At 33.6% G+C, this 27,713-nt stretch overlaps 2 protein-coding genes and 1 long non-coding RNA gene across 5 annotated transcripts in view; 1 reads left to right on the top strand and 2 right to left on the bottom strand.

Moving 5' to 3' along the window:
* Positions 1-1,127, bottom strand: part of LOC144852459 (uncharacterized) — a 2,164-nt gene extending 1,037 nt beyond the window's left edge. Inside the window, exons 1-2 of one of the 2 annotated variants that reach the window (XR_013614293.1) lie at positions 1,020-1,127; positions 42-282 (exon numbers count right to left, since the gene is read on the bottom strand). This is a non-coding gene — a long non-coding RNA (uncharacterized LOC144852459). Of the gene's footprint in view, positions 1-41; positions 283-856; positions 877-1,019 lie in introns of those variants that run through there. The other variant, XR_013614294.1, reaches the window with a different exon arrangement.
* LOC144852418 (protein unc-79 homolog) lies at positions 1,118-25,726 on the top strand. 2 transcript variants are annotated; one of them, XM_078710205.1, is made up of 48 exons: positions 1,118-1,171; positions 1,587-1,683; positions 2,002-2,122; positions 2,739-2,905; positions 3,480-3,650; positions 3,876-3,965; positions 4,254-4,309; positions 4,799-4,922; positions 5,235-5,299; positions 5,542-5,633; positions 5,841-5,910; positions 6,175-6,380; positions 6,696-6,967; positions 7,197-7,231; positions 7,501-7,604; positions 7,743-7,830; positions 8,129-8,338; positions 8,638-8,919; positions 9,680-10,051; positions 10,420-10,567; positions 10,755-10,876; positions 11,329-11,477; positions 11,789-11,946; positions 12,101-12,282; positions 12,677-12,878; positions 13,431-13,472; positions 14,577-14,804; positions 14,918-14,998; positions 15,176-15,303; positions 15,684-15,734; positions 16,069-16,194; positions 16,610-16,792; positions 17,136-17,298; positions 17,768-18,377; positions 18,537-18,677; positions 18,868-18,906; positions 19,100-19,215; positions 19,340-19,425; positions 19,558-19,725; positions 19,809-19,988; positions 20,287-20,472; positions 20,942-21,031; positions 21,328-21,503; positions 21,599-21,854; positions 22,408-22,548; positions 23,212-23,289; positions 23,388-23,432; positions 23,941-25,726. In XM_078710205.1, the coding sequence occupies exons 2-48, from the start codon at positions 1,662-1,664 to the stop codon at positions 24,121-24,123; spliced, it is 7,005 nt and encodes a 2,334-aa protein (XP_078566331.1). In that variant the 5' UTR covers positions 1,118-1,171; positions 1,587-1,661; the 3' UTR covers positions 24,124-25,726. The 2 variants fall into 2 exon arrangements, with proteins under 2 accessions (XP_078566331.1, XP_078566332.1); XM_078710206.1 differs by lacking the exon at positions 13,431-13,472.
* Positions 25,717-27,713, bottom strand: part of LOC144852432 (alpha-(1,6)-fucosyltransferase-like) — a 33,270-nt gene continuing 31,273 nt past the window's right edge. Inside the window, exon 11 of the mRNA XM_078710232.1 lies at positions 25,717-27,713. Coding sequence (XP_078566358.1) covers positions 27,375-27,713 — 339 coding nt within the window. The 3' untranslated portion in view covers positions 25,717-27,374.

Below are 27,713 nucleotides of genomic sequence, written 5' to 3'. Positions count from 1 at the left end.
CTAATTAAGATTCCCCTTAAAAACCATAAAATAAAACTTACAAACAGAGGTTATAACAGACGGTGCTCTGCTTAGTATTGGTCGTGTGGCATTTGCATGTCGTCTATATCCACCATAAACAACGTAAACACTCATTAATATCGCAGCACCACCACCAAACATTCGACATTCAAAGCAATCGTCGACATTAAAATCTTTGAGTTGTTCTACTTGTTCATCAAATTTGGCCTTGTTTGGGGCATTCATCATTCAATGAATCTGGAAATAACAGGAAGCCAGCACCTAGATAAAAAGATAATAAATACTATTAACATAATAAGAAATATTGAATTAGCCTAATATTAATTAATAATTTATAAATTATATATATTGTCCCACTGAAAAATATGTTTTGGTTGAATATTCCAATCACTATTTCCATAAATATATATAATATTCATCCATCAGAAAAAACTTTAAAATTATTTAAAGAAAAAAATGGTTAACCATTTGTTTTGTCTTTTTAAAAGTGAAATCATTACTTTTTTTGTTAATTTTATTTCTACAGAAGTGAATAACTTTATTAAAATAACATATCCAAAAAAAGTAGGATTGTTCTTGTTTTGTGAGTAGGCCTAAAATAGGCCTAGGCCTACAGTACATACAAATTTCAAAATACATCTTTAAAAAACAGCCAAAAAATGCTTTTTTATGCTTAAAGTACTGTAAGAGCAAGAAACATGATCTATATCATTGTCAAAAAATTAATTCAAGTTACACGTGTGATACAGATAGCCAGTCCATGCAGCGCATACCTAAGCCTAACATGTGCTACCTATAGGCCTACATCATGCCCGTCCCCTGACAAAAACAATACCTTAACAATGCTGATTGGGCCTAGGCCTAGCTTGGGTAAAGTTTGGGCGTTTAAAAAGAAATTTAAATTTTCTGCATTTAGAGAGAAGATATATAAACGTAAAATAAGTGGCGCTAATGCATTTCAGCATTATTGGCTTATAAAATAGTAAAAAAGATTTTACCAAATAATCACATACGCCGTGTTTCTTGTTTTGACAACCTCCCTCTATAGTTTTAACAACAAAACATTGGAATTTTGACATAAATTAGCAAAACAGCAGGAGGAGGAGACAGCAGAGAGGAAAAGACGATAATTGGTGATGAATTTGTCCTGGTTTGTAATCGTTATTATTGATTTTAGATATTCTGACGCTTTTATAACATTATGAGATTGTTCTTGAGCCACCAAATGTATTTTGTTTTGATTTGGGAGTCTTAACTATCCGATTTTGCTAGGCTTCATTCATCATAGACTGGTAACATTGACAACATCAATTTCATTTGTATATATTGTATAGCCTGAAAATACTATTTATTATTTAGCCTAGCCTAGTCATTATTCACAGTATTAATATTATTTGATTAGCCTACTCTGTCCATTATCACGTGTAAAAACAGTCTTTTTTGATATATTAATGAAAGGAAATTTAGTCTAATAAATAGAACTGCATGTGTGTATGGAATATATAGTCATTCAATTTGCATAAATTATAATTCTAAATATTTTATGATGTTTTATGATTTTTCAGAATGTAGGAAACTGAAGTAGCTGGTATGTTTTGAAAATTAAATTTAGTGACTGTTACAATTAAACAACTGCAATTATGTCTACAAAATCAGAACAATGTAAGTATCCGCCAATCTATAAAGCGGTCATTCCTTTTTGACAAAATCGTTGACCCAGAACTTTTGTCGTATTCAATTGGGAATTTTACCGTTGAGTATAGTTTTTCCATTGAATATTTTGAGCATTGAGATTGAAGAAGAAGGTGAAGAATTGAAAGTGGGATGAGACAAAAAATTATTTAATAATGATTAATATTAATCTTCATTTTTCAGGTGCATTTACAGGCCTTAGTAGCTTAATTTTTTTTTTGTGAAAGTGAATTGTTTACACCACCAAAATGAAGAGAGCTTGTACAATATTTGTGTTTCTTTTTTTAGTTTCAAATAAGATCCGTAATCTGACTGATTACCAGAATCGTGTAATCAACAACACCGTCCCGCTTCCTAATGGCACTGATATTGCCAACACACTCAAGTATTTCTCACACACCCTTGGAAAGTAAGTTTGTACTATTTGTTTTATTATTTTGTTTTCTTCCTCAACTTGTATGAAACTTTATTTAATGATTTTCTTTGTTATTTTCTTTTCAAAGGGTCTTAAGACTACAGAAATAAACTTTTTCTCTAAGATCCCTGCGATATTGTATGTAACAACGTAGATATATATTGCTGAGTAAATGTGAATGTGAATAGTGAATCCTTTTTGTTTTCAATCAAAATTCAATCAAATTACCATTATCTCTGATTTCAGTATAATCTTTGCCAAATCTTTAAATTTATTGCAAAAATATTGGGAGTACAATCGCATCAGGCAACCTTACTTACCTTTCCTCTTCGGGCTGAGTGTCCCATAAGGTTACAATGTGTTCTCTCCATTCATTTCTGTATCTGAGTTTCTAGTTTCCGTAACAAAAGTTTGAACTGGATGCGTTTTCCTTCCCCTAAAACACACCCACTGACACCTATAAATGGAGACTCTCACGCACCTCCCACCACCAAATCCTCAGACCCTTCATCTACCCCAGAATATATACTGTGTTAATTTTAGGAGTAGGGAGTTTCTATTGGCACATTATTGAAAAATATTTTAACAAAGAAATTGAATTTTTTTTTAGTATTCTGCAAAATGCAGCCGAAGAATGCAGTAGAATGAAGCAGACGTCAACACGGCGACGCGTTAACATGCGACTGGCAAACTATCCTAGCCTTGATTACACTCAGTTCTACGACACATTAGTAGCACTTATAGATATTGTGGAGAAGATCGAGTTTGGTCAATTTGGTAAATCTGTCCGATACAACACCATTGGAAATCTATAGAATAATATTGATAGTGATGTGATGATGTATTAATATGTAAAGCACCTTTGAACATGTTTATTCATGAAACCTGTGCTATATAAATGTAGTATTGTTTTATAGTATTAAAAAAAAAAAATAATTCCAATCTTTCAGATGAAAAATACAATGCATAAGAGTTCAGTTCATTTATCAATTTATAGCATATAGATATTCATGTTTAATTCAATTTGTATAATATATTATTATTAGCTATTATACTGTGAACCATTGATGAGTGAGCAATGTAAAATTAAAATAACAAATAATATTTATTTGGCATATCAAGCACAATCATACCAGGAGTTTAAGCAATAGACATAGACCTGTACAGATTGAACTGCTCTTGCTCAAAACAATAATTTACAAAGTTAGCAACTTAGTTACATAAAAATGACATAAAAATAATTCAAATATACAAGCTAGATTTATACAAAATAATATAAATGAGTTACATTGAATACAACATCAATCACACATTTTGTATTTATTTTATGAATCTTTTTTTTTCATTTTAGTTCTTGGAAATGCAATCATATCACTGTTTGGAACAACCATGTGGTTTGTTGACCCCGAGACCGTTGACACGATCCCTCACACAGTGGCGTCTACTTTGGCCATCTTTCCCCAAGACTTACAGCAAATGACCGTGAACTTACTGACCAATACACTGATACCGGTTTGTTTAAGTAAGTAAACTAAGTTGTTATCATAATTACTGTCATGGAAACAAGTTTGTTTGTTGTTTGTTTGTTTGTTTCTCTGCATACACACATAACATTTACAATGAAAAACAAAGTGTGCAGGATGAGGCCAAAATAAGTTTGGAGACAAAGTTTAAGTTTCAAGTTCACTTGAAGTTGAAGAATAGAAACTGAATATAAAAATAAATAGGATAATTATTTCTTATTCAGCTGAAGTGCAAAATGTAGGAGAAGAGAACTACGCCAGCATGTCAATGGTGACGGTAGTGATGCTGGTACTAGAACATTGTAAAAATCCAGGTTAGTTTCAAGACTATTTCTGATTATTTTATTTTATTCATTTCGACAGTATATACAAAAATATAAAAGAGAATATAAATATATATAAAAATATACAATGCTGAGGAGAGACAAAATCATTATTAAAAAAAGAACTGTCACCAGTAAGGTCTCTCCAACAGTGTAATTCAATTTCAACTGTACTGTATATCTGCAGCAGTGTAGTAACTCATCTAAGAAGATAATTATTGATCAAGAATAAAATTTGCTTTATATACACCGCCTCATTATTGTATTTATTTATTTCAGCTCTGCATTCAAAAGTGATTGAGTGCATAATGACATATAAAAAAGATGTTTTTAAGGTATAGTACAATAATTATACATTGTTCTTCCTTGAAGTCCAGTAAAAACAATAAAAGTTAAACATTTTAGACTAGAAGAGAAGACAAACTTCATTTCATTTCATTTATTTTGTCTCAGATATAAAAGAAAAAAACAAACAATAGAGAGAGACAGGATTCTCAAAAGTGAACTAAATCAAACTATCAAGTGGGTCTCCAAAGCAAAACATTATCATCCAACAATAAAATACAAAATTACAACATTTAAAACAACGTTGACAAACTCAACAGTTCTTTTCAGATCTATATATACGTGGTGTACCGCAAACCTTACATCAACAAAAAGCAAGAGAACATAAATTTAAATCAGATTTTTAAATGATTAAAGTTAAAGAATTTATAATTAGTTATAGTATTGACGACAAATATTCAAAGTATTTGATCGAGTGTGTTGATTACTGACAGGCTAATAGATATTATAACATGCTTTTTTGCTTTGCTTATATCTAGGACATGATGTGTACCATAGCACACGGCCCATCTAAAGCTAGAGCACATGCAGCTAACTTACTCTTCAACTATTGGCCATCTCTTGCCCCGAGTAGAGTTGATCCACGAGAATTTGCATACACAGGTAAATTAGTAGTGGTGCTTTGGCTTAGTTGTTAACGTACTTGCCTTCCAATCCCAAGGTCCAAGGTTCAATCCTGACCTAGTACCAGGGTTGTAAGTCACGACTCTTGTAACACCACTCCCTAGGCTTCAATTGAGAATGATAGATTATAAAACCGTTGATCCATCCTGTAATTGGCGAGTTACTTGATTTTGGATGTGTAAGAAATTAAAATAAAACATTTTGTTGGATTTCATCACCACTATACAATAAGTTAAATTGCCATTTAATTTGTACATTACCATTTATGATTATTGTTTTTGTACTGAACAGCTTGGGAGCATATTTTATGTCAGAGAACAGATTGCCTTGTACCTACAAACAACGCTGCAGTTAAGGTACTTTGAATTTTAAATATGTTGATAACATGGAAATACCAATAACTACAAATTGAATGACTGAAGAAATATGTTGATAACATGGAAATACCAATAACTACAAATTGAATGACTGAAGAACGAACTTAAAATGAATTGAATAAAATATGTGTATAATGTGTATATTTTGGTAAAGTAATCTCGGTTTTTATAAATCATTGTGTCGCACTTTATTTATGAATTTACTATTGTTTTTACCCAAGATGTGTATGGACTATGGAGTGGCTGGTAAATACAGTAAAGTACCATATCCTCCAGTCTATTTATGTGCTGAGTGTTGTGAAATTGTTGCAAGGTAAATATATCTTGTAAAGATCCCATCTTTCAGGGTTGCTATTTGAAGATTTATCGTATTTGTATGTAATTATTTCGACATGAATAGAAACAAAAATTAAAATAACTTTGTGTGTACTACTGCTGAGTCATCTATTTTAATTATTTTTGTTCAAATAAATAAATAAATAAAATAAATCTTTCAATTTCTTCCATCTTCTCTTTTTAGGGAAACACGAAAAACAATGATTCCAGTTTTAAGGCCAAGAATGTTTGTTGCAAAAGAATGCGAAAATAAGGTAAAGTGTTGTAATTTTCATCATAATAAACTGACAGTGTTGCTGTAAATTAACCATAAAGGACCATGTAAAATTATTCTATTGCAGTTACTGCAGTAACTGGATTTCTTTACTGCAATAAACGTAGGATATTAGTTTATTTTGCTGTACAAGCTTATTAGACAGTCTGCAATAAATAGTGTGTATGATTACCAAAAAAAAGTGTACATACTGCAGTAACTGCAGTAGAATGATATCGACCCTAACACATTTTTCACTTGATAGAACTGCCAATCATCAGACAAAGGTGTGACATTTGTTTGTTTCTCACCTGCCTGTACCAGTCTACACAGCCACCTACCAATGAGTTACTGCAAGTCTTGCTTTGCTTACAACCACAAAGATGTTAACCATACCTATCAAGAGTTCCCTGAAGACCCTTGGTCACGAGAGAAGGAGATGCAGGCCTACTTTACAGAAGCCATTGTTAGGTTAGTATTACATCATTGTATGTGCAAGTTTTCCATGCAAAGAACACATGTTGTTGGCGGATCTTAACTCACCATTTAAATGCTTTGCTCTACGTTTGTTGTGGACTGAAATCAGAGTCACAACGCTGATGTTAGTCGTTGGTATCACCGAATTATTCGTCCATATTTTAGTAAGTGTTGTTGAATTGTATTAAACAATTTATCAATGCTGTGGAAAAGTTTGTCCTTTCCTTCTTTTTTGTAATAGTTCATTCCATTTGTTCTTTCTTTCTACATTAACAATAAATTAACATAACATTTTTCAAAACCGTTTAGCCTTTTAAAGGAAGCACAACCAGTTGATGACGATCTTAAAGCTAGTGGAAACTCGGACAATACGCATGATGACCGATATGCACATACCCATGACAACGACGTACACGAGTCTAAGCTGAACTTAGATGACCCACGCATGTTGAGCAGATTCGGAATCTGGCTCCTAGTGGAAAAATGTCCACCTAGTGAGAAGACTGCTGGAGAGGTCATAGGTCGACTGTTAAACATGTTGTTTCAGTGGTATTTCTACACGTCCAAAGTTCCTGACGATGGTAATTAATCATTAATATGCAAATAATTAATGTTTATGAGTTGAATTGTGAGAATATTTCATGAGTTGAAAAATTGACTGCTCTATTAAATTTGCAAGAATACAATCATGTTTGTTATAATATCCCATAATAATAATAATATGAAAGGAATGTAAATAGAATAGTTATATTCTTACAAAAACTAGATGAGTATTAAAGCAGGATTTCACTTTTTGTTTTTAAACTTCAGATGTTGGAAACTGTGTTGAAAAATTGAAAACAGATGTAAGTTAGATTGAATTAATATTTTTCTTTACAATCAGTTGTGAGTTGCTATGAGTGCTCACTGGCTAAACCAAGGGGCCCCAGAGCTTGAGGGGCCACTGAGAATGAACAGCTCACTGCATCTACCCAGTGTTAAAGGATCCCTTAGGAGTGCTAAACCAGTGGCCTATGCCTCCTTCGTTACGCCACTGTTTAAAATACTTTTGATTTTAGCTTTAATATTATAATGTATATGTAATTTTTATTTGCTTATGTTCCTGATTTTTCAGTATGTTTCTGGTTGGTTGGCTAATGTTCGTGTAAACTGCTTTGATGTGTTTGTTAACTGTTTATTACCTCAACCACCACAATATGCAAGGGTTGGGGGACACTGGTAAGTCAATCTTTATAAATCAGAAAATAAAACATTGAAAACAGAAACACGATGTAGCACAAATTAATTTTTTTTCAAAAAAGTATACTACTCATAAATATTCATGGTGTGATATGAATATTCATTTGTTTTACCTAGGGACACCCTTTGCAGCAAAACATCTGAAATTGATCAAGGTCTACAAATCATATTTAGTCTGACGCTTTACAACTGTGTAACATACGAGGTAAAATAATATATATATGTCTATATTCTTGCTCTTGATTGTCCAGCTTGTTAACTAATACAGTCTCCCAATACTGGACTCTCTGAAAACCAAAACGAAACTTCTCTACCAATACCAAACTTTTCTTGAGGTACAAAAGGTCCCAGCACCTATATATACCTCCATGGTCCCAATTTCTTTTTTAACCATTAAAAATGCATTCAGAATACCAGAATTTCCAGAATAGCAGACATATTAGCCTGGCAGCCCAAGGGTGTCCAGTATTGGGAGAGTTGACTGTGTTACCTTTTATATGTAGGTCTGGGACAGCATAATGCCTCTATGGATGGAAGCCATTCAGAGAAACATTAGTTACGATGACCTCTCTCAACTTCAAGACATCTTGTGTAAGCTGTTTTCCACTGACATCCCTCTGCCATTCAGAACTGATAAGGTCTTCCACTTTATCTCATCTAAGTTCAAAGGACCAAGTGCTGCTCAGATGCTTGAGTCTCTTCAATGGCTTCAGGTGATTTTATTTTCTTGTAATTCCTGAGTATGCATCTTACCCTACAGGGGAGACACTCTTATTAAGGGGACAAACTCCTATTAAGCGAAACACTGTCTTGTGAAACGAATGAGTTTTAACACTAAAGGTCAACACATATTATGTCGTCTTGAAGGTGTTTCCTTAATTATTTGTTGTACTGTAAATAAACTTAATAAATGTTATATGAATAAATGATGTTTCAACGTTCTCATCATCAACAGAAATGTTATTTTCTTATTAACCTAACTATCATTTTTCCCCCAAATGCTTGGTTATAGATTTTGTGTGAATTGGACATATCATTGCCCTTTGACCTTTTGGTGTCAATGTTCAATGACGGCATCACTTGGATGAAGGGACCAAATGCTAAACAGCAAGGCAGAAAGCATCATCCATCACAACCCAGTACAGGAAGTATGCAAAGTCCCAAAGCAGACACCCCTGAAGTAACAGTGGACTCTCCCACTCTTCTTAGCCTCCAAGATAGCGTGTTCTTAGATCCAGAGGAAGATGTCAACCTGCAATGCTTTGTGGTCATGTTGGATTTGATCCTTAGACAGGTGAGACTAATGAAGAAGCATGACTTTTAAATTTACTTTATATTTTCAAAATAAAAATGCATGTCATTTATGTAAAATATATTTTGATTATTTTATAATTGCATGTTATTCTCCCCCTAGTCTGGAGTAGAATGCACATGATGACTTGTTAGTATACGTGTTAAAGTCATATAATTAGCATACCTTACACATATTGCATGATGACTTGTTAGTATACGTGTTGAAGTCACATAATTAGCATACTCTGCACATAATGCATGATTAAAACATGTAAGTAATTCTAGTTTATTATATTTAATATACAGTCAACTCTCCCAGTACTGGACTCAAGAAAATCGGAACTCTCCAAAAACACATTAGGAAGATTAAGAGAGTTTACTGTATTAAGATCTTGTTTGACTAGGTTTTCATTGCAAAATATTAATATCCATCTTTGTATGTTGTTTGATCATTTGATATATTTTATTTATTTATTCATTCTGTTGAACAAGTGGATCAATCATAGATAAAAACACAGAAAAGTACAAAAAGCAACTTATTTCCACTGTTGTCCCTAAATGAAACACCTTAAATAATTAACAGAATTGTAGAAAAAACATATCAAAAATATAAAACAAATACAACAAGAATTGATACTTAATATTATTATAAATCAAGATTATAAATAAAGCATCATACATCAACATTATCGACTCTCCATATGTGTTCTATCTATCTATCTTCTCAAATTTGACAAAATAATAAATGGTTTACATTACAGTATGATTCTCAAAGCTTCCAGTTCTCGCTTGGTTTGGAACACAAAGAATCCAAGGAGACATTAAGTGTAATAATGTCGATGCTTCAAGCCCCCTGGGGTGGCGCTCATTGTTGCACGACAGGCGATGAAAACCAAGAGTGTACGCTCTGTGACCTGTCTGCCTTGTGGTTCCAACTTGCTCTATTGATCTTTGAAACAATTGCTGGAGAGAATGAAGTAAAAGTGGCAGACATGCCAGAGGTGTCTGAGTACGATTTTGATACAAAGATTAAACGGTTGGTGCAATTCCAAAAGGACTGTCCGCAGAAGGACAAATACAAACCGACAGTTGAGATTACTGAAAAGCCTAAACCAAAGAAACTTGGACAGCAGGTGCGTACATATTTATTCTCGCATATTTCAGAGTAATAATAGTAAAGTGATTTAAATTGATTTAAATTTTTTATTAAGAATTTAAATTATAATTGTTTAACTCTTTTCAATTTCCATTTTGGTGAGCCACTTGACAGTGATTCATTACACTTTTTGGTTAACCAGTCTTTTGGATTTTGAACTCTTTTCTTTTGTTTTTTGTTTTATTTTATGTATTTGTTCTTTTCTGACGACATAAATGAAATGAAAAAATCAAATCAACATATTAGTATTATGAGATTAATTTGTTGTTGATATTCAATGTTCTTGTCCTACTCTAGGTAGGCTATACATTTCAGTAGACATCTTAATTCTATTTTCTTTTTTAGGCAAAAGCTCAGTCATTAGATTTAGGACAAGTGCAGTCCATTTCAAGAGGGGGTAAACCCCAGCAAGCTGATGCAAAATCATTGCCAACGACAAGAGGTCCAAGACTGCACAAGGTGTCCGAGGATAGTTTTAACGATGATCAAACAGGTATGATCATGTGCTAGTCTTTCTATTTTATTGTGTATTATGTTTGTTAACAAATGTTTTCAGCCCTTGTGCAGCTGTTTGTATCTTTGTTATTTTTACTATTCTACATTATTATATTATTAATATTAAAAGTCATTGTCACCCTGTCAGTCAAATTCAATTGTGACTTCAACTTTCGTTTTATTAGGGGAAGATGCTGTGTTCGTTCATTTAGAAGAGCAGTCTGTGTGGGACACAAGTTATGGGGAAGTCCACTTCAAGATGTCTGAAATTCCTCTACCACTTCAGATCTTAGCAGCATTAGTGAAGGTAATGCCTTGCAAATAAACACTAGTAAAGTAAGATTGTGGTACACCATGCATTTCCAACAATTAAAATAAATGTCTTAACATTTCGGTTGCTATGGTACAAAAGATGTTGTAAAGCTCTGTCTACACTATCAAACTTTATGTGACGACAAAAAAATGTGATGTGTCCATATATGGACATAATGATGTCATACCACTACCATATATTTAAGCATATCACTATGATATTTTGGCACACTTTTTTGTCACATAAAGTTTAATATTGTAGACAGAGCTTTAAACTTTACTTTAATTTCTTTTTGGAAGAACATATATCGCATACCTTACTTTAACTAATGCACTTTTTGATAGAATATTAAATATTCAATAGTTGATCTTACTTATTAATGATAGAATAAGCAGTAATTAGTAATGACCCCTGTTAATATCTTACAATCCAATGCTACTTTTCAGGAACTTCCAAAGCATGATGATTCTGTGGTGTTACACTACCTGACTAGTTGTATTCGTATTGTGTGTTTAAATGAGCAGTCACTACGGGGTGCCACCAAGGACAACATTGCTTTTCTCGTTTATGCACAGGAACAGCTTCTTATTCCAAAGTAAGTATCGTATTAATGTAAATCTCTGTATCATGTAAAAAAAAAACAAAAAAACTGAAGAAGTTAATTTTTTTAATGAAAAACTGTTATTACCGTATTTATTTAACATCAATGTAGTGGCTATGAGTGCTCACTGGCTAAACCCAGAGGCCCTGGAGCTTATGGGGCCCTGAGCAGTGCCCAGAGATATACAAAGGCATTATTATATGTCGAAAAAGACTAAAAACGCCCGAGGGCCACTTGGGGTTCCTCTGCGTTACACCACTGCATCAGGCGTCAATTCATAAAATAATAATGATTTGTTTTTCTAGTATGTGGAGATTAATGCAAGGAGAATTGTCACACCTGGTATCACTTATGATTCCCATCATGCACCACTGCGTAGCGCTACCATGTGGAGCAGACGCCCTCTGGAGAGTTGTGGATAGTGAAGTTAAAAGCGAAGACTGGCAAACAAGGTTTAGAGGCGGTAAGAACATTTTTTTTTTTTTATTAAAACAAGAAATGGATTTGTTTTTTTGACCATTTTATTATAATATTAAGAACATGAGGAAAACAAGAAATGTATATGTTTTTTATGTTGTTAATTTTTTAAAGATGTTAGCTATTGTGGTATTTTTTAGTTGAATCTATTGGTGCTTTCTTGCGATTTGCTGACCAGAAGGCAATCGCTACCAACTCTGTTATTATGAGTACGCTTGCTCACATCTTTAGTAGTCTTATTGGTTGTGCTGAAGACATCTGTCCAGCTGTAGCTACTCGTACAGTTGTTATGTTGGAAACTATACCAGCTAATGCACTCAAGGTAAATACTTACAAGCTATTATAGAACCCCTCATTTGGGACACCCCTATTCTATTTAGGGTACACACATATTCATGGAACACCTAACACTAACTGAGCTCCGGAAATGCAAATTTGAAAATACATTTAAACTTAAGTTGAAAAGGTATATCTTAAACTCTTATTCGTTTGATATATTTTTACATTATTTGATCTTATTTGACAGTATATTATATATTGATTCTGGTTTTCCTAATTTAATGATGTTTGCTTGTTATTGTTAATTGTTGCAATGTATTTTAATTTTATTAAAGAGGGCCCCTGAATATCAGTTAGCCCACTGGGCTAAACTGGAAGGGTTAAAGATGACATCATCAAAGATAGTCAACCCCTTTTCATCATTTGTTTTTCTTCAGGTTCTTATACACTGTCTTGAGTTCCAGTGGGATTCTGTTCTTGAGGACCGTGCTCTCATACTTAGCCGTCTCCACCAGCTAAAACATTACCTACCAGCTCCCTCAATCTTCACATGGGAGTTCTTTATGAACCGTTTAGACACTCTTTCAGTAGAAGCACAAGTTGACATGGACCAGAATAGGGAATTCCCCTTTCCTGTCGGTATGTTATAATTATAGAGAATGTTTTATTACAAAAAGCACAATGTTTTTACTGGTATTAATAGTATTTCAATATGGGGATTCTTATATTTGCAACATGTGGTTATAATTTTACATTATTGATAACTATGATATTTTCATATAATTATAACACAAAAATAAAACTAATTTAAATTTACTGAATATATTAATTACTAGTTTGTTGTGATCTATTACCATGGTACTAAGACTTCCCCTTGTTGGTGAAACCGCCTTGAGTATTAACACCGCCCTCTGTTGGTGAAACAATGCCGTACCAGTTTTGGTGGTGAACTGTTTGTATTGATATTAATGTTTTGTGAACTGGTTTTAGATTTCTAAAAGCATGTTGTGATTTTGTTGTGAAGATAAACAATTGGAATTATTTTACTAGCATTGTGATGTAACTTGATGAGGTCATGGTTATTTTTTCCTTCTCTAACGTTGTGTATCTTTTTCCATTTTTTAACCCTTTTGTATTGTTTTGTCTTCTTCAACGTTTGATGTGCTGTGTCATTGCATCTGGCTTTCTTAGCCGAGAAACGTGACACAACCAATCCCAAGCAACAGTCAAGCGGTAAGAGCATGAATATGTAACCATATCATATATGTGTGTGTGTATATACATTTATTACAGACATATTAAAACTCTAAACTGCCATGTGATGTACTGGAAAATAATTAATTTAGAAATGATAAAGATGAGGAAATCTTTGAATGAGAAAAGGCCAACTCAACTGACAATTCAAACCTAGAATCTTCTGATTGATATTCAATTACCCGACCATTGTATATATATGTATTACTGTATATACAATATGGATTGTTTGGAAACCATCAATAATAATGTAATGTTACATAATAATATCACCATTTATGGGTTTCATGCTTTTTTATCATGATCATTATTGGCTATTTCTAACTGTTACTATTATTGTTTTATGTCTTATATATTTATGAATTATTAATTATCTTCTATTAAATATAAAATTAATAATTAAAAATAGAAAATACGTTTCATTCTTACATCGTCATTGTCAACATTTTTAAAAATCATTGATCCATAAGTTATTTGTGCTGATTCAATTGTACTTTACATCACAAAACATGTGCTGACATCACAAAACATGCTGACATCATTTAATTTCATAGCATTCACACTAATGTCATGCAAATATTAACATTGTAATGTTTAAATCATATTTGCTTCACTACATTCATTTTTTATTCAAATTGTTTATAAATATAAAATCAGTAATTCATTAATTTTCAGAAATCATTGTTATTTTAATTAGTGCATGTAAAGGCTAACATATTATAGTTTAGACTTCAGTTATTTAATGTTATAGGTCTGTAGATAGTCAAAGAAAAAGCACCTAAAAACCATTCTTAAATAAGATTGTTTATTTATTATTTAAAATGATTATCCAAGACAGTGCACCAAATGATAAGTTGATATGAACATTCTGCTGTGTCAATATTATGCTCTTGTAGAAGAGTGAGATAATGGAAAGGCCCTTATGTACCCCACTTGGACAAAACGCAAGGGTGCAAGCGCAACACAAGTAATTTGACCAATCACGATGCAATAAATCGTCCAAACTTTCCAAGTGGAAACCAATCTATACTGTCATAAATTTTGCATTTAGATACCAATAATAAATTATATTTTTCTAACAAGATTTTTCACGATCAAGAACAGTATCAGGAGAGAAAACAGAAAAACCGAACCAAACAAAGCTACACCGTGCGATGATTATACGCACTCAGTCTGACACGCCGCAATCAAAGCTTCGTCACCAAATGATGCCCTCTACGTCGAGTTCGACTAAAAGGTTCTATCCAAGAAGTGAATCTGCACCAACCAATCTTTGGGCTTTTAGAAGAAAAGGCGGCGTGTTTAGATCCTGTAAGTTGAAAATCATTAAGTCAAATTTTCTTAACAAAAATTTAATCTGATAATTTGACCTGTATCACTCCAAATTGGTGGATAATTTCTTGTTTTTTTTTTCATTTGTGTAGCTGAACGATCAACCTACAGTAACCAATCTTCACCTGATAATGTCTTAAGTCTTGGTTCACTCGCTGAAGAGGTCTTTGAAGGTAAATCTCAATTTACATAATCATTTTCATTATAAGGTACCTAAATTAATAAATTCTCTGTTCACATAGCCTAGCAAAAACCTGTTTACACACACTAGAAGACGAGCAATTTATTCAGTGAGATTTGAGCTGCTTTTAAATACAATGGCCTGGTTTATAATCCTTTTCTGCCAACAGATGGTTATTTGGGTTTGGTGGAAGAGGAACAAGTTCCAGTAACAACCGAGTCACAACAGACCAATCCAGTTGATCTGGCATTCATTGATAAGGAAACCGTTCATCAATTAGTCACGCTCCTAATGAGGGTAAGTATCTAATGAGCACAGCAATTGTTGTTGTTCATGTGTGACTTGAATGAAGTCAATTCTATAGGATTTCATCATTATCATCATGCGGATGCATCCAAGATGGAGTTCACAATGCCACGCCACAGTTCTTGTTCTTTCTATAATCAATCAATCAAAATCAACCTGTCTTATTTGACTCCTGTATATATTATTACTGATATTCATATCTCTTGTACTTCTTATTTTTTGTAACCATATTAAATGGCCAACTGAGACAAGTTTACTTCTAGGTTGGTCCTCATTTTATGCTCTGTATTATTATGGCATTTGATGAAATACATATTTGTTGATATTTTGAATAAATAAAAATAATTTTAATTGACTATTGTTACTTTCAGTTCATGGCAGAGTCCACTGAAGATGACCAACATGGTTCTTCTAAAGCAATGGTAAGTTGTATGTATGTTTGTTTGTATATCCTTTGAATGTACTCAGTTCTACCATGGAGAATGTTTGTATACTATTATTTTGAACCTAACCTGGAATCTGGTTGTCTGGCAATGGTATTCCTTAATAATGCGCGTCCCCTGTTGATCCTATCGTGGTCTATTCGTCTATACAGACTTTTTTTATTCATTATCTTAATGTAACAAGCCCCTTGTGGTTTCTTGGAGATCGAGGTTGATAGTAATATCATGTAGCACACAATACATTATTGCTGACCTTTAAAAAGGAGTGTCATTACTTCATGATTTCATTTTCAATTTTGTTTCTGCTTTGCAGAAGACTGTTCTGCGTCATCTGTATGCTCTTCTTGGATTCAGTAAAACAGAGAAGCTGTTCATAATCGCTCCACATCAACTCAGAGAATCTTCTGTCTTTAATGCTTTTATTGCAGGCATAGCTAAGGTGAGTGGAGTTTGGTGGTTAAGATGCTTGCCTATCTATCCCATGCTTCTGTGTTCACCCCCAAAGACCAAACATCTACCTGTGAACAAGGTTGCAACCCTTAAGGAGGACAGTGAATGAATGAAATCTTATTGGTTATCTTTGGCAGTATGCCTTAATTGAGAATGAGAGTCACACACTCAGAGATTACACTTGCACCTTTTTCATATGGTGTATTATTGTAAATATAAAATAGCATAAATTGTTTTATCATATATGAATGAGTAATAGTCGCAGGCATGGGTATGAAACATTAGTGGTGTGGTTATAATCGCATAGCATTAACAATGGAATTTAAGTCTTGTTACTGAAATTTGGAATTACACTTGAGCATGGGATTACAATTGAAGTCATATACGGTATATACTTGAAACAGGTCATGGATTACAATATTAAGTTGGGTACCAAGATTCTACCGCTAGTTGTTGAGCTACTTAAGTATTGTCCGTCACCTCAAAAGACTCCTCACCACCGCCAACATCAAGACTACACACTGTTTTTCTTGGAGCCACACTGCAGGCAGTCATGGCTAATGACAATCCTTGTAATACTCTACAAGGTAGGTTTATCATTAATAAATACTGATCATTTTGTGTTTGTGTTTAAACTTACTACTTACTTCGTTGTCCTAAAGTCTGAAAAATATGTCTTGGTGAAAACCCAAACGCACTAGGAATTCCCACAACTGAAACACTTCCACACATTTTAGTTAACAATGCATTTGTTTGCTATCCGAATTCCTCTTTTGAAATGTTTTCCGTCATTCCGACATTACGCTTTCCACAACTTGTTTCCATATTTTTCTGTTTTGGGCAAGATGATTTGTTACTGTGCTGAAATCTACATTTTTTTCTTTTAAATTAAACAGCTGTAATTCTTGTACATGTTTTTCTATGCTTTAGTATGACATTGATTCTGCTGATCTGAAGAGTACTCTAGAGGTCCTTATTACAATCTGTATCAACACAATAGAAGGACATGTCCACATCTGTAAACCTAAACTACCTGAACCCCCTCAACCTGAGGACATCTGGGGTGCAACTAATGATGACCCACCCAAGTCAGGTAGCCAGTTTGTTTGGTGAAAATAAAGCTCTGTCTGTGTGATGTCTTGTGCCCATATATGGACACGATGATGTCATATCACTACCATATTTCGGCATATCACTACCATATTTGGGCACATTACATTTTTGTTGTCAAACTAGTTTGTTTTTTATTTGTTGGTCATTCGTCAAATACAATATTACAAATACATATATACAAATGACAGATGAAAGCAAGATGATAACCCTATCAGCACTACAGCTTGATAGTGTAGACAGAGCTTAACTCCATAAGTTTATTATAGACTCTCAATTATGAACATTCATATGGAACTAGCACTGTTTGTAGGGTTTCAATATCTCCATTCAAATACATATATACACCATATTACATTGTACAGTGTAGCTTCATACTGTACTATTTTGATATAACAAAAAGTAGAATATGATACTGATTCTATACTCCAAAAAATATGTTGTATTTTCAGACTCCCCCGGTATTGGTTTTGATAGCAATTCTAGCAAAGGTTTTACTCCAGGGGGCACTCCACTTCACACATCAACCCCAAATAAAGAATCAGTTGGAAATAGCGGAGGACAAACCGTCTGTAAGATGTTGTACTTATCCGATAACTCATCAGCGTCGCGGGTGGTTTCCAGTAATGTTGTCTCTACGATCGTGGAAGAGGAAGAAACCGGGGAAACAGTTGAAATGCTTGAGCCAATAGCAGAAGCAAGTTTAGAAACTGCTACGGCAAAAGTGATGTTTGTTGAGAAGGAAGAAGACTTAGTGGTCACCTGTAAACCACTTGTTATCGAAGAAGAGCCTGTCATTGAAAAACAGATTACGGATCCATCATCAGAAGAGAAACAAAAGATTCCATACACAGTTCGCAATCGACGAAAAAGAAAGAAACCAATTGTGAACATTGCAACAACTGGTACACCCGATGCACATAGGAAAGGATCTAATCAAAGATCAAGAGGAAAGAGGTTTTATAAAAGGTCAGAGACGCTCAGAGGATCCGAAAGAAGAAGCAGTGTTCACTCAGCCGTGCGACGGTACAATGAAGATAAAAACATCATGGCTCTTAACAGGTACATGCAAGTTTGAATATTTGAAATTAATTTTTTAAATAATAAAATTTTATCGTGTCATATTGTTTTTATGTATTTATATTAACTTTTATACTTCTGTTATTGGCTGTTGGAGGAAATGAAATAAAATAAAAAATAAATAAAAATGTATTTATTTAGATGTTCTGACTGTAATGCAATCCTGGAAGAATATGATGAGGATACCATCTCCTTGGCGATCGTTGTCTTGGCAACTTACATTCACAAAGACTTGGACTTTGCAGCACCATTTTTGTTGGAAGTTCTTCAAGTGGTTGCCAGGTAATCAACTCAATGTTCCCAATTCCTGGAATTATTCTTATGGAATATGGAATAAATTTAATTTAATTTCATGTAGATCCCCTTTTTCTATTTTGGGAGTATTACTGTTATTTCATCTATGTTTGTATATCTAGTATTTTTAATAATACTTGAAAATTAATTACTAAATATTTGTTTGTTTAATCTACAGAGTTGCATCAGCCACGTTCTATCCATGGCAAAATGAAATGTAAGTTTATCATTATCAGTATCATCATTATCAGTATCAGTATTATCATTATCAGTATCATCATTTATCAGTATCAGTATTATCATTATCAGTATCATCATTTATCAGTATCAGTATTATCATTTATCAGTATCATCATTAAGACCATTGTCATGATTTCTCATCGTTAATATTGATGTAATTTTGTTGATAGCGTTGGAAGTCCTCCAGGTCATGTGTGTTCCGTTGCTAAGCAGTTTCTTCGTTGCATTTGTCATCAACTCGCTCCTAATGGTGTATTCGTTACACTGTTCCTCAGTAAAATAGAAGGTGCGTACAATTTTACATTCACAAATCGATGGATAAAGGATGATAGGATTTACTAGATTTGAGTCGATGGATTTGATGTGATTTATGATTTATAATTTATAGAAATCAACTCAATTTTTTTCAGATCATACCTTTCTAAAGACCTTAGCGTTGGCTCTGGATGACTTTGGTGAACTCTCTGCCATGGATGCTGTTCACCGCTTGCTAGAGGTACTCTTGTCATTTTAGTTTTATACTACCAAAATTAACGGCCAGAAGAATTAAAAAGAAAATACTATGTAGGCCTATTATTACATTTTATTTACATGGATACATTTTTACTGTGTTTATGTTATTTCGTAGGGGTTAAACCGAAGAACCAACCTACCACCATTACGTATTCAACGTGCGGTATTAAACCTTGCAGACTACATGGAAGAGCTCCCTCTGGAGAGTGTCGGAGCATGGGCAAATCTAATGGTTCACTTTGATATATTTTTCAAGAAGCTTATTACTGTTTTGCCTGAAAATGTAAATATCCAGAAACAGTAGGAAGTTAAGAGAAATTATATAAATATTATTTTTTATTTTAATTTTGCATAATTTTTTTCTAGTGTGATGTATCACCCTTGTTCCGCATCATGTTGGTACTTCTGAAATGTCCAGCGGTCAAGAACTTGACCGCTTTATTGGACTCCTTCAGCAAGATTATCTCATTCACAATTCAAAAGGCAAGGTTCAAGATTAGACAGCTGATGGAGTTATGTTCACTTGCTTACAGAACGTTTACTAAGGTACCATGGTAACCATATAAACAATCTTAAAACTCTGTCTACACTATCAAACGAGTTTGATAAAAAAAGTGTGATGTGCCCAAATATGGTAGTGATATGACATCATCGTGTCTACATATTGGCACATCACATTTTATTGTCACACAAAGTTTGAGTGTAGACAGAGCTTAAGAAATGCTCATATTTCACCCCTTTTAAAGAAGCACTTATTTTAGAATATTATAATCATTATTAAACCTTTGTTTTTCCAATACAATACACTTTGCTCCATTTCAATTGATATTCTCTCTTCACACAGGACCGAGAAAGGTTGTCATTGTCTCGTTGCGTTGTCATTGAATTAAACAACGCCCTCAAGTTCAAGATATCAATCCCAGATGCTAATCTGATTGAGCTTGTGCAGTTTGTGTGCATCGATGCTGGCGGCAGGATTAGTGAAACGTTCTTTGACGAAAATGAAATGAAACAACTCCAGGCATCTTGGGTATTATACTTAAACAAATCATGTATTAAGCTCTGTCTACACTATCAAACTTTATGTGACAAAACAATGTGATGTGCCCATATATAGACATGATGATGTCATATCACTACCATATATAGCCACATCACACTTTTTTGTCAAACTAGTTAGTGTAGACAGAGCTTTAGGGATCATTATCAAAATGAATCTACTGCAGTAACTATTTTTACTGAAAGTAATGTATATAGAGTTCAGTTTGTTTAAATATAGAAAATGTATAAGGCAGTATGCCTATGTATAGATGTAAGGTTTACAAAATTCAATTCAATTCAATTCATTTATTTTCCAGAAGACATATAATACATATAATACAATCAAAAATACAAACACAAGAAAGCTAACACCAGTCTGGAGGATTGTAGAAAAGTGACGAAGTCACTATGTGAGTACTCTCCTTCTGGTGGAAAATAATAAATGTTATTCTTTTTAGTGTTCAACTGGAGTGTTGGAATGTATGAGAAGTTACATGAACGACTGCATTGAGTTCATTGGTGACCTTCACACTCTGGCAAAGGTCAAGGTTCGTACAAATCATACAATTTCAAATACAAATTGAATTTTTACCTTAGTAAAATAAAGACACTAAGAGTAAAACTTAATAAAATTTGTGTATATATCAAGGTTGTTTTTAAATGAGTTAATAATTTTGCTGGTTACAACCCATTCTGGTAGTGAATTCCATTTGTTGATTACTCTGGTGTCAAAGAAGTTATAACGTTTAGTTGATTCCATCTGGGTTTTTTTTATTTTAATGATGGAGAAATCTCATGAGATGGTATTGCTCTTTAAAACATTACTTATGTTAAATGTTTTCAGAGTAACATGAGAGGTGGATCCCAGAATTTGAATGAAGATACACTTGGAAGTCAATTGAAAGCGGGAGTTGCACAGATCATTGCATTGGAATTCACACGTACAAGCCATCGTGATAACAGGACAGTGAATCGATACCTACCATGGTTGTACCACCCGCCATCTACCATGCAGCAAGGGTAAGTATATATGGCTAAAATACCATATTTTAACTACACGTAATCTGAATAGCAGCATTTTAAAACATTCATTCATTTTAATTTTTTTTTTCCAGACCTAAAGAGTTTGTAGACAGCATTGCCCATGTTCGCCTGTTATCGTGGCTTTTACTCGGGTCCTTGACCCACAGTGCAATGTGTCCTACGTTTTCATACTCTAACACTAACAGCATCACTAGTCTTCCAATCTCATTGGATGCTAGCTCACACATTGCTGAACATGTACAGGTCATTCTAGCGTGTTTTGCTGAGCAGTCAAGCACGTCGATTCTTCACATGTCGTCCTTGACCCATGCATTTATTTTATGCCAGGTAAAGTGGTTTTCTGTCTCTTTATTTTGAGTTGTACTTTATTGTGTTGAATCTTATTTCCTATCCTTCATACTGAGCTCAGATTCTGATCTGGTGGCCAAATAAAAATTGTGGAAAATGGGTATTGTGTCTCAGAATAGAACAGTTCACAATTATATGTTCTGAATCCCATACAAAACATACATGTGTAATCGAAAAACGTACTATATACCCCAGAGTTTTCTCCGGCCACCAGACTGAATACTTGCTCAGTATGACCAAGACAATTTAACAACTGGATGCTGAGCTATGGTGATCAAAGAGTTTAATTTTGGCTGTGACACGATCAGTTCCATGCCGCGGAGATTATGTACATAGTACAGTACTGTTGGTATTTGTCGCGGCCAGACAAAAGATCTAAGGACTGTTATGAGTTCCTATTTTGACAAGGCGAGCTCATTGTCCTGTTGTTAGGTTGCCTAGGTATGACATACCTGTAACTTTAAGATAAGAATTCCTACTTGCCACATTTACCAAGTCTTTTGTATCTAATATAATGTTGTTTCACCTGCAGCTGTGGACAATGTATTGTGAACAATTTGCAATGATGAGTTACCCACATAGTGAGCAACACAACACTGCAATATTGGCTATTATGGACTTTTGGGGAAGAGTGACACCTGGCGTCCTACAACTCTTATCGCACTCTAAAGTTGTACGTTCTTTACATTCATCAATGTTTTCATTAGCCTTGTAAATGTCAGAATGTTGTTAATTTTTTTGTACAAAGCAGTATGTGTTTGTATGTTGAACTTTAGGAGTATTGATGTTGAATTTGCTTATTTTTGATATATATATTTGACTTTGCATGTTATGTGTTTTTTTGTTTACAAGGACACACGGATGCAGGTAATTGTACAACCAAACATCATTTTCATCTTGACATTCTAAATCAAAACCTAAAATCCACTTAATTATTTTACATAAGTTTCACCTTTATTTCCTTTGCACAAGTGGAGTTTAACCCTTGAAATCTTGTCAATCACATGACTTGTAACCAATGGCAACCTGTATCTGTGTTTTCACTGATGGGCATTAAGTTCCATTCAAGGGTTTACACTCTTTAGTCCAGCTTTTGCTGAGGCCATGGTTTCTATACAATCCGTTATTTTATTAGTGGTAACTGTAGCAGACTCTCTACTTACCTATTTGACCATTCTGTTCATTATTTTTGGGTTTCTTAATCTATTCTTTCCACACAGGTGTTTCACATCCCATCTACTGTCCATAATCACCTTCTATTTTTATCTTCCAAAAAACAACTTCTGTCTATTTGAGTTCCTGAATTTTGATGCACATTTTTTTTTCTTATTTTCAGTTGGCCGAGCGGGTTAACATGCATTTTCTCAGCTTGATGGAAGCCTTGCTGGAATGCCATTCATCAGCATTGCCAAAGGTAATTTTTTTAATCTATTATATTTTTCCAGTATATTTAAAAAACATTTATTTAGGGCATATTTTATTACAATTTCCCTCCTTTCTTTCTTCTCCTAGTTACTCCCGATGTGGAGCCCAATTCTTTTTAGCTATCATTCAAAGGTAAGTACTGTTGTTGTATTAATTTTTAAATATCGACCTATTGTTAGTATTCTGCACACACTCAGAAATATTTGAGCTTGCACAGAATGACCTGGCTGTATAGTAACATCACATGCCACAAAAACAAGTGGTCGCTATTATGTTCATGTTACCAAGGCAATCTAACAACAGGATGCTGAGCTGAGATCAAAGGATTTATCTGTGGCTGCGACACGATCAGTTCCACGCCCCTTAACAGACACTGTGCGCTGCGGAGAATAAGTACATAGTACAGTAATGTTGGTATTTGTCGCAGCCAGACCTAAGGACTGTTAAGAATTCCTATCTTGGCAAGACGAGCTAAGTATGCTGTTGTTGGATTGCCTTGGTGGTACACCATTATTTCACTTATATCTTACATATATCATTTTCCTCTAATCCATCTTTCTTTCATCTTTGGATATCTTTTACTTTTCTACATCTTTAAACTAATCTTCTTACTAATATATTATTATATTCATGTACTTAGCTGCCAGGAAGTACTCAAGTGCGTCTACAGACCATCTTAAATAACCCGCCCCCGTCACTAACCAAAGGAGAGGTGAATAACTTTAACTGTAACATCCGTATCTCCTGGCTGAAAGGCTTGCAGTTCAAGATGGGACAGATAGAGGTGCAATGGTCCAATGCATCACAGTACCTAGCAGTCTAAAGCCCTTTTCACACTTAAAAAATGCTGAGGTTCTCACCTCTCATAGTCACACCTAAGATATAATAGGATTAGATGGGGAAAACCTAAACACAGGACTAAAAAAGAGGTGAAAAGCTGTAAATTCAATAAATTCAAATATTATTGTTACATTTTAATCATATCAAAGATGTTTAATAACATAATTAAATACTATACTGCATAAAATTAAATAATCTGTGGTTTAAATTATTGTCTTTGTAAAGTAAGAGAAATATTTTGATGTCTAGAATAATAGAATTTAAATTATTATATTATGTAGTGTCACTGAACTTAAAGTTTGAAACAGTAAAATTATAGATATTTATGCCATAGCTTGTGCAATACCTTCTCTAAAATCAAGTTAGTAGTTTAGATGTGTGATTTAAATTTCCTATGCTAAATCAATATTATTAAGTAAATTAAAATAGGGTAGAATAAGTTTGTTTTGTATTTATTTTCTGTTAATTTATGCGTAAATAAAACTACAGTAAGTAACATGTCTCCTTGGGCTTAATTACAGATATATGATTTTATGTGGGTCCTTGTTGTTTACATAAGAGTAATATGGCAGTAATAAGACATATACAATGTAACCCCTCATTTGGGACCCCTCTATTCTGGGCGGACACTTTTTCAAACCCAAATGCAATTAGTACTTGCTTTATATGCAGCATACATTTATTGCTGTTTACTCATCTTTAATCTTTTTGTGTAAACTGTAAAAACAAAGTCACTTAGCTCATGTAAAATGACTAATGTTATGTGTTCTAGTTAACTAGGTTACTATGCTATTAAAACCCTTAATGAACCAAACACTATTAGGCAGATCATGTCAGAATTAAACCAGATTATAGCATCAATACCACATTAACGTGATTAAGGCCAGAAGAGTGGTATTACATTGACACAATTGAGGCGAGAGGAGTGGTATTGCATTGACACAATTGAGGCCAGATGAGGGGTATTACATTGGCGTGATTGACCCGAGAGAAGGAGTATTACATTGACGTGATTGAGGCCAGAGAAGGGGTATTACATTGGCGTGATTGACCCGAGAGAAGGAGTATTACATTGACATGATTGAGGCCAGAGAAGGGGTATTACATTGGCGTGATTGAGGCCAGATGAGGGGTATTACATTAGCGTGATTGAGGCGAGAGAAGGAGTATTACATTGGTGTGATTGAGGCGAGAGAAGGAGTATTACATTGACGTGATTGAGGCCAGAGAAGGGGTATTACATTGAAACAATTGAGGCCAGAGGAGGGGTATTACATTGACGTGATTGAGGCCAGAGGAGGGGTATTACATTGACGTGATTGAGGCCAGAGGAGGGGTATTACATTGAAACAATTGAGGCCAGAGGAGGGGTATTACATTGACGTGATTGAGGCCAGAGGAGGGGTATTACATTGGCGTGATTGAGGCGAGAGAAGGAGTATTACATTGACGTGATCGAGGCCAGAGGAGGGGTATTACATTGAAACAATTGAGGCCAGAGGAGGGGTATTACATTGAGGCCAGTCACATATTGAACTTAACAAGCACTTGAAAATAAATGAAACATAACCAAAAATTACTTCAATTATTTTTTTATTTCTAAAAAGTACTCAAAACAAACATTCAAAACTGAATTAAAAGAGAATTACCCAAATTATGAGTTGTAAAAAAAACACACCAGCTATTGCAACACTTATAATTTTCAAATTAATAACACAATTTAATTGTAATTCAACATGTATGTCCACAATTAATTAGTTTTCAGTTAATTTGATAACTTTAACATCAAATTTAGTCATGTCATGTGGTAGTTTTGGATTATGTAACCTATTGTATTATTGATTACAAAGATGGCAAAAATGCAATTTCAAGAGCATTTTTATCTTTTCCAGATATTGAGTACTGTAATAGTAACTGCAGTAAAAGCTAATTTAATACATATATTCAAAATGTGTATTTGTAGAATCGTTTTGCTTTGTTTCCAAGGGTGATGTTTGGGTCCAAATAGATGCCTTTTTGTCTTCAACACACAAAGTGTCCTCTTAACAGTGTATTAATTCAAGGTAAGAACTTTTACGTTTAATCATTAAAGGGATAAATCAAATAAACTTGTCAAGAATTTGGATGCCTCAAAGAAGACTAATACATAGGTGGATCTAAATGATAGATAGAACATTAGGTTCAGTTCAGCTCTTCATCTTTAGGCCCCACCCTCCCTCTCTTTCTTTTGAAATCCAGAATCTGCCACTGCACTATCTAAAATGACTCCTCATTTGATATGCAAATGGTTAATGAATATGCTTATTTGTAGCAGGCTTCTAATTCTATAACACTCAACATACATATTCAAAAGTGTCAATTTATTTATACAATGCACTTATTATTCATTGCAATCATGCTGGCACCATCCACAGCATAGTTAATACAACCATAATAAAACTCAATTGTCGGTGTAGCTATGGATAAAACAATGTATTGCATTTGTTTGGTGGTATTTTTTATACTTAGTTGTTATGTAACATAAAACATTTTACCTGTAACATGGTCACTGTGAAATTCTTAAACTAATTTTGGGAAGAAAGCTGTTTAGGAGTAGTCTTTAAAATCTCTTTAAAACGACCTAAATGAATGGCTATCTATTATGGAGAGAATGGAATGACTTGCTACTATATTCAAGTAACTGATAAATTAAATTCAATACTCTAATAATATTTATATTTATGTATTAATAATATACAGTGTTGATGTTTGAATTTTTTTTTTCATTATAAACTTTTGTATAAATCACATAACTGTCCCTGATAATTAAAACAATATTAACAACTAAAATATATCTAATAATATATAAACAAACTATCTTATTCAAAGCAGGAGTTGTGTATCGGTTTTGTTTTTAAAATACAATTTAAAAATAAATATATTTTAAAGATAGCAGGAAGTATGTACGTAAGTACATACTTACACATTTCTATTTTAAACCACCTTTATGTAATTCAGAAAATCACAAATAAAGAATTTTTTATTTAATTTTTCTGTAAATCGTGATAATTCATATCTCACTCTGAATCACATAAATCCCTATAAAATTGATAATACATTTAACTCATTTAAAATAATTATCAACCAATCAAATATCAGTATATATATATATATATATTTCATTAGAAATATTAATAAAAATAAAATTGATAAAATCTCAATAAAATATTATCACTTCAATAAAATAATCGTTCTTCAACTTGGTATTTTAAAATGTTTAGCTTGTTTATACGTAGGAAAGACGGCAGTATCTATCTTATCTTCTACTTTATACGAGGGATAAAGACCAGGCTTTGAACCGGCTAAATCTCTATTGGTCCCTTTTGAATAGCCGTCCCAATGGTTGCCAGCGACTGCTATTAGATCACCAGGTTTAAGATGGGTTTCCGCACTGTTCCGTGGATCGTGCGGGTATATCGCACGTTGGCGGTGCTCATTTTGACCGCCAAAATAGTATATATCGTCTAAAGATCTGAAATAGGATGAGGCGTCTGGATGCAACGTCTGCATTATTTCATAAGCTACCCTACAAAC

Source organism: Antedon bifida, chromosome 9 (genome assembly GCF_963402885.1).
Source record: "Antedon bifida chromosome 9, ecAntBifi1.1, whole genome shotgun sequence".
Lineage (NCBI taxonomy): Eukaryota > Metazoa > Echinodermata > Crinoidea > Comatulida > Antedonidae > Antedon > Antedon bifida.
This window is presented reverse-complemented; position numbering and strand designations above follow the sequence as displayed.

Excerpts from the sequence above, each read along its gene's own strand:
- LOC144852418 (XM_078710205.1), top strand. The coding sequence starts at position 1,662 with ATGTCTACAAAATCAGAACAAT. Across the intron at positions 10,877-11,328 it reads TCTTAGCAGCATTAGTGAAG|GAACTTCCAAAGCATGATGA; the intron begins GTAATGCCTTGC and ends GCTACTTTTCAG. Across the intron at positions 11,478-11,788 it reads GAACAGCTTCTTATTCCAAA|TATGTGGAGATTAATGCAAG; the intron begins GTAAGTATCGTA and ends TTGTTTTTCTAG.